Raw genomic sequence first — 10,938 nt, forward strand, 5'->3', positions numbered from 1 at the left:
AGACTTGTTCCTGGCCTCACCACTGAATGTGCTCCATATTTTCAGAACTGTACGGACAGATCCGGTTCTGGGCCTCCGTCCAAAGGTGAACGTGAGTAAATAAGTGTGCATGTCTCCGCCCTGAGACCAATGTCCCACGATGGGCTCCTGTGGATGAGACCCTGCTTAAGAGTAAGTGGATATGGAAGTGAGTGAGATTAATAGATTCTAAACATAAAAGATTATAATGTTTGGCTTTGAAAAAATTAAAAACTGTAATGGTGAATAGTATCATCTTAACTTCAATTTGGAATGTTGTGGACAATGTGAAAACAATTATAAACCTCTCTGAAGCATGCATTTAGATAATATATTTATTAACTTCCACATAGAACATGGTCAAATCTATTGTCCTTAACATTGGTAAATGTAGCAGGGTGAACAGTTTTGTGTGGCAAGGTAGACGGACCTTGTGGTCGAACGTGAACACGAATGATAAGGTTCTGATCACTTTGATTTCTCGTGTCTTGTTTAATTTAACAAAATGGTACATATAATAAACCTAGCCAACTCAAAAAAAAAACAAAAAAAACCCAAGGTTCTTTACTTTTCCAAAACATTGCAGTACCTTTCATCAGCCGCACCAACCACACCGCTAGAGGGCAGCGTGGCAGAGGGTAGCGCAGGGTAGCATAGATACAAGTAACTAAACAAAAGACAACAGTTAAGAAAGACAACTTGGAAAGTAGGGGATGTTCTAAAAAAAACAAAAAAAAAAAAAAAAAAAAAAAACAAAAAACCAATCACACAACACATAATAAATCATGACAATAATGTGATCATAAGCAACTCTTGTTCTATTATTTGGTCTACTTCAGGGTCCCAAATGAAGAGCGAGTGTCATTAAAACAAAAAAATTACGGCAGTTTTTCCTTTTTTTTTTTTTTTTTACATGCAAGCCAAAGAAGACTATACACATATGATAGGGTACATCTCACTACTTCTACAGCGATTGCCATACACAGAGCACAGATCTCAGTCTTGGGGTCTGCAGAAATACAAAACGAAGAGATGTTTTATAGACAGAGTGCCATCAGCTGAACGAAGCAAGTCAGAAAGAGACCTCTTCTCAGTTCCTTACAGGTCGGATGCAAGTCCGGAAATCAGTCACTGGGTAGCAATGTACAAATGCGGCATTTCCATCCTTGGATGTGCTAGACCTTCAGGTCAATTTTGGAGGGAATTTTGCCATTCTGCTTGGTCACATACTGGCTCATAGGAGGGCAGTCGGTGGTCAGTCTCTAAAGTGTGAGGTAGTGAGTTGGTGTCAGTGCTTCAGTGACTGACATGATGTTCAGGTCTGACTCTTTTTCTTCGATGGGGTAGTGGGGGGGGCGACGCCAAAACGGAGTTTCATTATTTGCTACTTCAGGAGTGCAGAAAGGAATTCGGGAGTGTAGAGGTCAAAGACGTCTTTAAGCCTTATGCAAAAATCATGTAACCTTATAACAATTCAGTTATAAAAAAAAATAAATAAAAAAAAGTAGCCAGAACAGTAAAACATGTATACCAGGAACCTCACATAAGTAAATAATAATAAACAAACTAACTGTGTACCATTATTTAAACTAGGGTAGAGGCCATTCCCCAAAAGGACCGACTTATGCCCTCTTTTCTAACCAATCAGATTACCTCCAGTCACTTCTCAAGCCAGTATAGACAATCGGTTTCAACCCTCCAGTGCTCCCTCCCTCCCTCCTTTGACAAGTCATCCTTCATTGGCAGCCACTAACTGGCCCAAACCCTGCCGCACGTACACAGCCTGGATCTCCTTGGTCTTCAGGCAGAAGTCGCAGGCCCAAATAGCCGCATCTTCGCGGTTTAGAAGCCCGTACGCTGGTTCCGTCAGGCCTGTACAGTCACGGTGGAACCAGCGCTTGCACGACGCCTCACATAAAATGGCTTCCTGGTCGTCATGCACCTCGGACAGGCAGAAACCACAGGGACACACCATGCCACTGCCCATCTTCTGGGGGCCTGCGCCCGGGCCGGTGGAGGGCGGAGCAGGACCAGGAGGCAGTGGGGACTGGGTGTTGGGTGTTGGAGTGGAATTGGTGGGTGGATTAGGATTGCTGCCAGGTGCGTTGGCGACGTTGTTGTTGGGCATGCTGTTGGGGGCAGAGTTGGGTGGCTGGTTGGGCATGGGTCCAGAGCCAGCAGCATTGTTCTGTTGGCTGTATGGGGTGCTGCCAGGGGTGGAGTTGGGTGGCGTGGTCTGCTGCTGCTGGGACGGGTTGTTGGAGGAAGGACCACTGGTGGAATTGGGCGGCTGGTGCTGGTTGGATTGTGGCTGTTGGGGTTGCGGGCCATTGAGAGGTCCGGTTGGGGAAGAATTTGGGTTTGGAGGGGGTGGGACAGAGGATGGTTGGCCAGGGGTATTTGGGTTTGGCTGTTGTATGTCAGGGTGACCTGGGAAGCCTCCTCCAGGTTGGGGGGGCCCAGATGCTGGGGACGGTCCTGAATTGGTGTTATTGGAAGGAGCAACGGCAGGATTTAGGTTCGGCGGTGGTGGTTGCTGCTGCTGGGGAGGGACTGACTGTGGGCCACCTGGGCCGCCACCAAAGTTCTTCCCCTCATCGTTTCCTGGGGGGCTTGGGCCAGGATACGGGCCCTCTTGGGATTGAGGAAACTGTCCTTGAGGTGGTAAACCAGAGTGTCCACCAACCATGTTACCCCCTCCAGGGCCTCCCATACCTCCCATCATATTCATCCCAGCTGGTATCCCACCCATAGGGTTCATAGAGCCATGTGGGGGTCCTCTGGGACCTGGACCTCCCGGTAAAGGAGGACTGTTAAAAGGGTGGACGCCTTGGCCATGTGGCTGCTGTGGTGGCATGCCAAAGCGTGGGTGAGGTGGTCCTCCTCCACCAGGACCTCCCATGCCACCAGGGGATAGCATGGGGTTGAATCCCGGTCCTGGGTGCATGGGTGGACTAAAATTGGGCGGCATATTGAATTGTGATGGGCCCCCAGGAGGGAACCCACCTCCACCACAACCTCCTCCGCCCCCTCCACCAAACCCTGGCATCCCACCATACAGTGGTCCAGCGTTGGGGGGTGGTGGTCCAAAGGGCGGTCTGCGCACAGGCTGTCCAGGCCCTGGGCCTCCGGGTCCTGCCATAAAGCCCATGCCTCCCCCCATGCGGCCAGCTCCTCCATAGCCCCCTGCTCCTCCGCTGGCTCCTGGGCTAGACAAAAAAGGTGCTCCCCCTGGGCCTCCTGCCCCTCCAGAACGAGTGGAACCAAAGTCGTCATCAAAGGGATTGGATGCGACAAGGTGGTCCACCATAGGAGTGGGGGGAGGCGCAAACTCAGAAAGGTGAGAGAACGGTGTCCCCTGGAAGAATAGAAAGGAGGACAGAGATCAAATTAGAATGTGTCTATTCTAACACACATCTATTCTGATCTGGTATAGAATTTTAACTCATTCATTACCTGTGTGTTGGATTTTCTTTTCTTTTTCTCCGGGCTCTTCATTTGGGCACCTGAACCAATGTAAAGGGAGACAGATGGGGAAGGAAGGCAGGGAAGAAGAAAAAGAAGCAAAACAAATGTATGTAAGAAATAATCCAAGCACATGTAGTCAGTTACACATTGAAAGGACACACACAATGGCCTAACACAGAAAAATATCACCAGGCCTCAGAGGATCGAGACCTGTGACATGCTGTCATGCTTTCAGACACACTAGTGAATGGCATATTCTGCATTAAACCTGTACGAAAAGACAATCTGTCATCATTACATACGACGCATCAGAACATCCTGCACAATCGTGTTAATGCCACACTCCAGTGCAGAAAGAATGTGCAGTCAGATGCATCGTGTGATTCTGTGTAACTTTCTCATAGAAAATTTCATCCCTAAACACAATTCTGAATTGTAATTAATAATTTGACTCAATAAAAAGTTTACCAAAGTACATATTACAACACATCATGATATTTTGAATCATAACCCCTCTATAGGTTCAAATTTTGTGCAGTGGTACCATTACAACAGATACATAAATATACATGAATTGAGGACCACTGACTCAGAGTAAGAAGACCACCTCTGTCTTCATTACTTTTGGGAAGCTAGTTGCCGGACAGTTTTCTATTCAGAGTGTGTCATTTATGGTGACAGATGCCATTAAAACAAACCCACACCATATTGGTAAAGTTTGTCTTCATAGCGAGGTGGGCTGACAGAGACACAAATTCAGTAATGAATATAACTGAATGCAGAAAATCAGACAAGGACATATATTACCCCCGTAGTTACACCACTGGACAGGAAGCTGATTCGCATGAATGTACAAAATGTAAAACAGATTAAGAGACGGGGAAAGGCGCCTTCCAGACATGGATCACAAAGACACCACTGATCAAGAATAAAAGATTTGAAAAAAAAAAAAAAAAAAAAGCACACATTCTAAACGAGACTTATTTCAGGTCGCTACCGCGAGCGGATCCGAACGAAGCAGGCCGAGGAGGGGACACCTGGATAGGCGGGTGACGAGCAGGCACAGGGCGTAGGAGACTTAGGAGAAGTGGACACACCACAAGCAGGTAGACCACGCAGTCAGACAGATAACGCGAGCTTGACATAAACCCAGACAGATCCCTTGAAAACAGACAACCGGAGAGTCAGGAGGGAGGGGGGAGTGGACAGGAAAATGATTTTGGGGGAAGGGGGGTTTCTAGAATGGAGAGTTCGCAGGGACACGGAGACGGACGGAGGGGACACCATGCCTACCTTTGCCTCGTTTTCCTTGAGTTTGTCCCGCCAGTAGTCTCCCTGATTCGGCAGCCATTTAATATGACTATTGCTGCTGTGCCATGCCAACACTTGTACAGAAAGAAAGTTGACCCCCTGCTATCGCTCCCCCCAAATTAACAGGGAGCTGGAGCACGGTGCATCCAGTCAGACCCTTAGTCCAGGGTTCTTCAAATCCCGGGCCTCCAGGGCCGAGTCCTGGTCCTCTTCCAACAGTCTTTTACCTACGGGTCACGTGAAGACGCAGAAACCAATCAGAAGCGAGAACTAGTCAATCAAGTACCTGGCTCGGCATAAAACCAGGACTGGATTCGAGTACGTGGGGGCCAGATTTGAAGAACCCTGCGCCGCTCACCATTCCTAACACAACTACCGTCAGGAAATGAACCTAGGACGAGGTGGTCAACTCCCGCAGGACAGACGCAGTGGGACAAACAGAAATGAATTAAAAACTGAGCGGGGAATGATCAGGCTACAGTGCGCCGAACACTCCCCCTCCTCAAAAAAAAAAAAAAAACGCCGTGTGGCTTACATTCGAGCTAACTACGCTCCAAACATTACTGACGTCGTGCAATAATTTTTGAGGGGGGAAATGGTGATTTTGCAGACAAAAATGCAAATATGCTGTAAACAAATTATGCGACAGCGGAATAGTAGGAGGCTAATATTCAATGATGCTAGCTAGCTAGCATGATCGTTTTCAGTCGCGCCCACTCGGATATCTATTAAAACGAGCCTTCGCGCTGCATCATTCTAAATGCGTTAATATGGCGACGGCAAGGCATTAATGTCAGATAAAACTTACAATTAAATCTTACTCCCAAACGCCAAAAGTGGCCATGTTAATTATGGCCTAGCGAAGCCGCCGGACAAAGAGGGCCAGGCAGGGAAGAAACGCACCCGGGACTATTACACTGTGATTGTGACGCGGGGAGGAGGGTTTGAAAATGTTTTCAATTTGCTAATTAAATAAAACCTGTAACTGTCTTTCGGTGCAGATCGGCGTACGTACTACAATTCTTTAATGTTCCATTTCAAGCAATGTGTAACCTACCATTTTTTGCTTGTGTCTAATCTTAAATGTATTTTAAAGCTCCCCCCTCTGAAGTGTCATGCGTGGAAAAGCCCAGGTCAAACCAACTTTAAAGATATAAATAGGGGTGCAGACAGCGCAGCATACTGTCAATCAAAAAATGAACTTACTAACGTCATTTTAAAGAGCAATTAGTAGAAATGGCACTTTCATGTGACAGATTAAGCACACCCATACGTTTGGTGTGATAAATCACAATCGGGGAAGCTGTTCATTTCAATACACGTTCCTTTGATGTTTTTATTTAGTATTTTTTAATTCTTTTAATACTTATTTTGGTATTTCCTTAATTATTTGTGGCAATAAATATGTTTAGAAAAGGTATAAATACAGTAAGGAGTGTCTTGATAAAAACACACTTCTTTTATGAGAACAAATTCAGGATGTTATGTTTGATTTCAAATTTGTATGTAAATGGAACACATTGTACAATTTTCTGTAGCATGTACACATGTGGTGTCAGTAGGCTGTATCCTTATTTCTTAAAATATGATCATTTCTGTCATTTCTGACAAACCATCCTATAGGCAAAGTCCTTTGTTGTTATTTGCATTTCCCCCTTGGCTGTGGAACTCCACTAAAAGTAAGTGTGGAGAGAGGTTGCAGAATAAGCAATAATCTGTGAACAACAAAGCACAAATTATCTCAAACTATACTACTGTACTGTATGGTACCTGAGTGGGTAGCCTAGTGGGTAACACACTTGCCTATGAACCAGAAGACCCGGGTTCGAATCCCACTCACTACCATTGTGTCCCTGAGCAAGACACTTAACCCTAAATTGCTCCAGGGAGACTGTCCCTGTCACTACTGAATGTAAGTCGCTCTGGATAAGGGCGTCTGATAAATGCTGTAAATGTAAATTCACATCTTGAACAGAATAGAATGGAATAGGTAGGGGAAAAGACCAGTAATAGGACAACAATGAGTAGAAATTATGTCACTAGATTATTGCACCAACCCACAGTCATAACATAATGACATACATGACAGTGTAATGAAAGAGCAGGTGGTGGGCAAATGGTTTTCTGAAAACTGAAATACCACTTACTTCCACTAGATGACCCTCGAGTATTATGACCCATGGCCCATCCAACGCTGGAGGCAGGTGACCTCCAAAATTTGAATGCACCGTTGGACAGACAGCATTGGTCACAAATCATTGAAGATCATCAGGAAAGAGAAAAGGAATAAACATCCAAACATTGCTTTTTTTTCTTAACTTGCTATAATTGCTGACAATGTGGACGATATTCTGGAGTAAGTGTTACTCCAAACAACTATCAATTTCTGTGCTTATAGAAAATAATACAATTAACACTATTCTACTCATTCTACTCACTATTTTATTATTTGTTTTGTGACAATATCAGTTTCAACTTAGTTTTCTTTTAACAAACTGTTTAGGTTCAGCATATTACATGGTAATAAATATTGTGTTAGGATGTTATTGTGTGACTCCTTTCAGCTTCTGAAAGGCACCAAGAAATGCACTGTCCCATGCGTCCCCAGTGGCTTGGCTTGTGTTACGATGTTATATGGTGAGTTATTCTAGCTGATATTTCCAATCATAGAAAAGGTAAAAGAATAATAACTGGGAATAAAAACATTTGCCCGTAGTGCCGAACCATGACAGTCCTTTGCGTGGTTCTAAAATCTGTGTGTGCTCTGATCTTCATAAGTGTAACAAGATTCAAGATTCCATTGTGTGTTTGCTTTGACCATATTTCCAGTTTCTCAAACCATCATGCGTTCTCCTTGCATTATGCCGCTGCCACATTGTAACCCTGTTATAAGCCAAAAACATACAACATCTCTGTGCTTGGTTCGACATTTGCTATAATTTTAATCACACGAAACATTAGATTTATGATAAAGAGAGCGATTGTAGGGAAATACACTCTTCATTGCCTGGAAGAAATTTTCTGGGTGATTGTACAATCCTAGAGATTGTATCCCAGTTCCAGTGTGAGTTCTAACAGCTCATTTAAAATCCGAGGGTTAAGTGTTCCCTGGTACTTTCGACAGCTATTCAACAGTCATTTAGGCATGATTTGCAAAATACATCCAACAAAGACAAATCCTTTTGAAAAGCACTTGGCACGCTGATGCTCCAGGCAACAATGCCAATAATGGCTGCCCACTGCGCACCAAGGGTGATGGTTAAATGCGGAGGACACATTTCACTGTGTGTGCTGTGCTGCGGCGTATCACAATGACAATCACGAAATGTGTTCTCTGCTTTTAACCATCACCCTTGGTGAGCAGTGGCACCTCAGTGGCACCTTCATAGATCGGGATCCGAACCGGCAACCTTCTGATTAAAGGGGAGGCTTCCTTAACCGCTAGGCCACCACTGCCCCAAAAGAGCTGACATCAATGTGCGTCGCACCTCCAGGCCGAGGGCCGGCAAGCCCCGCCTAATTCAAGTTCATGTACACTTGTTTTGCCATGGCTTTATGATATTAATAGTGAAAGCAGTGGCGCTTGTTGATACGGGTGACATGGGCGGTTGCCCAGGGCGGCATCGTGGTTGGGGGGGGGGCATCGCAGGCATTGGCATCATGATTGCATGGCCACCGATCGATTTTCTATTTCCTGTTTTTTTGCGAGGTGCGTCTGCTGCCTCGGGGAGCGGCAGGAGATTCTCTGACAGGCTGGAGCGGCATCTAATATCCAGCTCACAAAATGAAGTTATCTCCTTATTCGAATCGTCAGTTCCACCTTTAATACCTCTGAGCAGGCTGCAGTGCCCGTATTGCGCCTGTAGGGGGAGTTCAGCCAAATCTGTTTCAGAAATGAAGAAAGGTATACGGTGATGATCTCTGTGCCAACTCAACATCCTGAATATTAGAAATGGTGTCAAGTATTACCTATCAGGCCCAACACGGTTTTCACTGAAAATGTCACCCTTATCCAGAGCGACTTTCAATCAGTATTTACAGGGACAGTCCCCCCCTGGAGACACTCAGGGTTAAGTGTCTTGCACAGGCACACAATGGTAGTAAGTGGGATTTGAACCTGGGTCTTCTGGTTCATAGGCGAGTGTGTTACCACTAGGCTACTACCACTACTAAAATGCACTTGTTAAGGGTAAAATAGGATGTATAGATATATCAACTAATACCGGTCTGGCCCAAAACATTTTTCACTGTAAAATTGACCTGGGAACCTTGCTCATGTGCACATAGATTTATGATGAGTGTGGAAAAAGTAAAATATGCAATACTAGCGTTGCAGCCTGCAGTATTTAAGGTGGAACAGACATTTCGAATAAGGAGATTGTGTACTCCAAATTCTATCACATGCGGGTCGTGAATATGAGGGCCTAAATGTGCCTGCTTACCGCTGCTGCTGGGCTGAAGTCTCACACCTGTCTAAAGGGGGGCTGGATGCTTCAGAATAAAACACCTTTCAATCATTTATTTTATTGTCAATCCAAGCTCCTTATGTCACAATAAAATTTCCCTGGGTTGTGCGAAATCTGGTTAAATTGAGGATGGTTTCGACAACAGGTTTTACAATAAAATATGTTAATACATAATTCTTAATATGTTTTATGTTGGGGGAGGGGTGCCAGAGGGGGTGTTCGCCAAGGCCACCAAATGGGCTAGGGCCGCCCCTGAGTGAAAGCGTCACAACAAACACAGCACACGGTGACACAACAAAACGTGTCCTCTGCTTTTAACCATCACCCTTGGTGAGCAGTGGGCAGCCATGACAGGCGCCTGGGGAGCAGTGTGTGGGGACGGTGCCTTGATCAAGGGGACCAAAACCCTTCGGTTTTGAGTCTTGAAAATCACCACCAGAGGTTTAAAGTCGGACCAACAGAAGTACCCGATCTTACACAGGGCTAAATGTGTCAGCAAAACAGTGTCACCCTCATATCAGTTCCCTGGCATTAGAGCCACTTAACGTGTAGGAAAAAGGGTGAACCGACACCAACATTCTCTCTTTTCTGTCTCACGTCTTCTCCGTTTCACCAGTTTATTTCTGTCTCTCATAGCGATACCCGAGTCTCTTGTGACTCCACATGAGTTTTAGTTGCAAATTAGTTTCAATGAAGCAATTCTGAGCAAATACCGCATTTATTGGAAATGGAGAAATGGAATGTAATAATAATTATGCAGGGATGTAATAATAATCCATAATAAATTTGTGGCAATCTAACCACCATTCAGCCATCTCAATTTAAAACCTGAATATGGAGGACATTTTATTCTGTGTCTGTGAATATTTTATGGAATCATCAATGTATTATTGTTTATGACTGCACCACTGAGCATAATGGGCTACATTACAAATGCTGATTGCAAGATAAACCTTCTGTAGCATTTTAAGGGTCACTTCTCCCAACAATAGGTACCCACTATGCCCTCTGCACCTCAGATTAGTTTACCGAACCCCCTCTGCTCAGAAAGCCCTGTAGTGGTTTTAAGTTTATCAGTTCGCGACCACTCTGTCAGTGGATATTTTGTCTGTGACATCTTGCCGGTGGTGTCCCCTCTCCTCATGCCATTGAAGCCATCTGATTAGCATGACAGAGGAACGCGCCTGACCATGCCTGATCACTATGGCACTCTGACATCTTGGTGTCGCTTGACCCGGCAGGCGGTAACTGAAGTGTCTGGCCTGACCAGCTCGAATGCTTGTCCCAGCCCACCTCAGCTTACGCTCCTTGGCTCAGGTGCGGACGGCGTCCTTGACATGACAGCAGGTGAATTCAGGGGCAGCCCAGACGATAGCTTTTGGGCGATCAGTGACTTTCTCACTTACACGCGTGTAGCTACAGTATAAGATGGTTTTACAGGTAATGGTCTGTGTGATCCACAGACTTACAAGTAATATGAACACACACATTCAAAAGACACACTGAACCAAGAATCATGTAAACATTTCAGCACAGACAAATGCCCCTGAATGCTTTATATCTTTTTTTATAAAATCTCAGTCTTGCTGATTGTAAAATATTAAATGTTCATTTGATGAATAATTGTTATGATAGTTAACTTTAGGTGTACAATTCTCTTTTATTACATCTGTTC

The 10,938-nt window shown here is 45.0% G+C and overlaps 1 protein-coding gene across 2 annotated transcripts; it reads right to left on the reverse strand.

The window, feature by feature from the left end:
- Positions 1 to 881: 881 nt before the first annotated feature.
- pygo2 (pygopus homolog 2 (Drosophila)) lies at positions 882 to 5,700 on the reverse strand. 2 transcript variants are annotated; one of them, XM_028963215.1, is made up of 4 exons: positions 5,606 to 5,700; positions 4,780 to 5,024; positions 3,475 to 3,524; positions 882 to 3,376 (listed from the first exon to the last, which is right to left on the reverse strand). In XM_028963215.1, exons 2-4 carry the CDS (start codon positions 4,835 to 4,837, stop codon positions 1,748 to 1,750), a joined length of 1,737 nt encoding a protein of 578 aa, XP_028819048.1. In that variant the 5' UTR covers positions 4,838 to 5,024; positions 5,606 to 5,700; the 3' UTR covers positions 882 to 1,747. The 2 variants fall into 2 exon arrangements, with proteins under 2 accessions (XP_028819048.1, XP_028819047.1); XM_028963214.1 differs by having other exon boundaries at positions 4,780 to 5,694.
- Positions 5,701 to 10,938: the final 5,238 nt, after the last annotated feature.

This window comes from Denticeps clupeoides, chromosome 20 (genome assembly GCF_900700375.1).
Source record: "Denticeps clupeoides chromosome 20, fDenClu1.1, whole genome shotgun sequence".
Lineage (NCBI taxonomy): Eukaryota > Metazoa > Chordata > Actinopteri > Clupeiformes > Denticipitidae > Denticeps > Denticeps clupeoides.

Excerpts from the sequence above, each read along its gene's own strand:
- pygo2 (XM_028963215.1), bottom strand. The coding sequence starts at position 4,837 with ATGGCTGCCGAATCAGGGAGACTACTGGCGGGACAAACTCAAGGAAAA. Across the intron at positions 3,525-4,779 it reads TCAAGGAAAACGAGGCAAAG|GTGCCCAAATGAAGAGCCCG; the intron begins GTAGGCATGGTG and ends ACATTGGTTCAG. Across the intron at positions 3,377-3,474 it reads AAAGAAAATCCAACACACAG|GGGACACCGTTCTCTCACCT; the intron begins GTAATGAATGAG and ends CTATTCTTCCAG.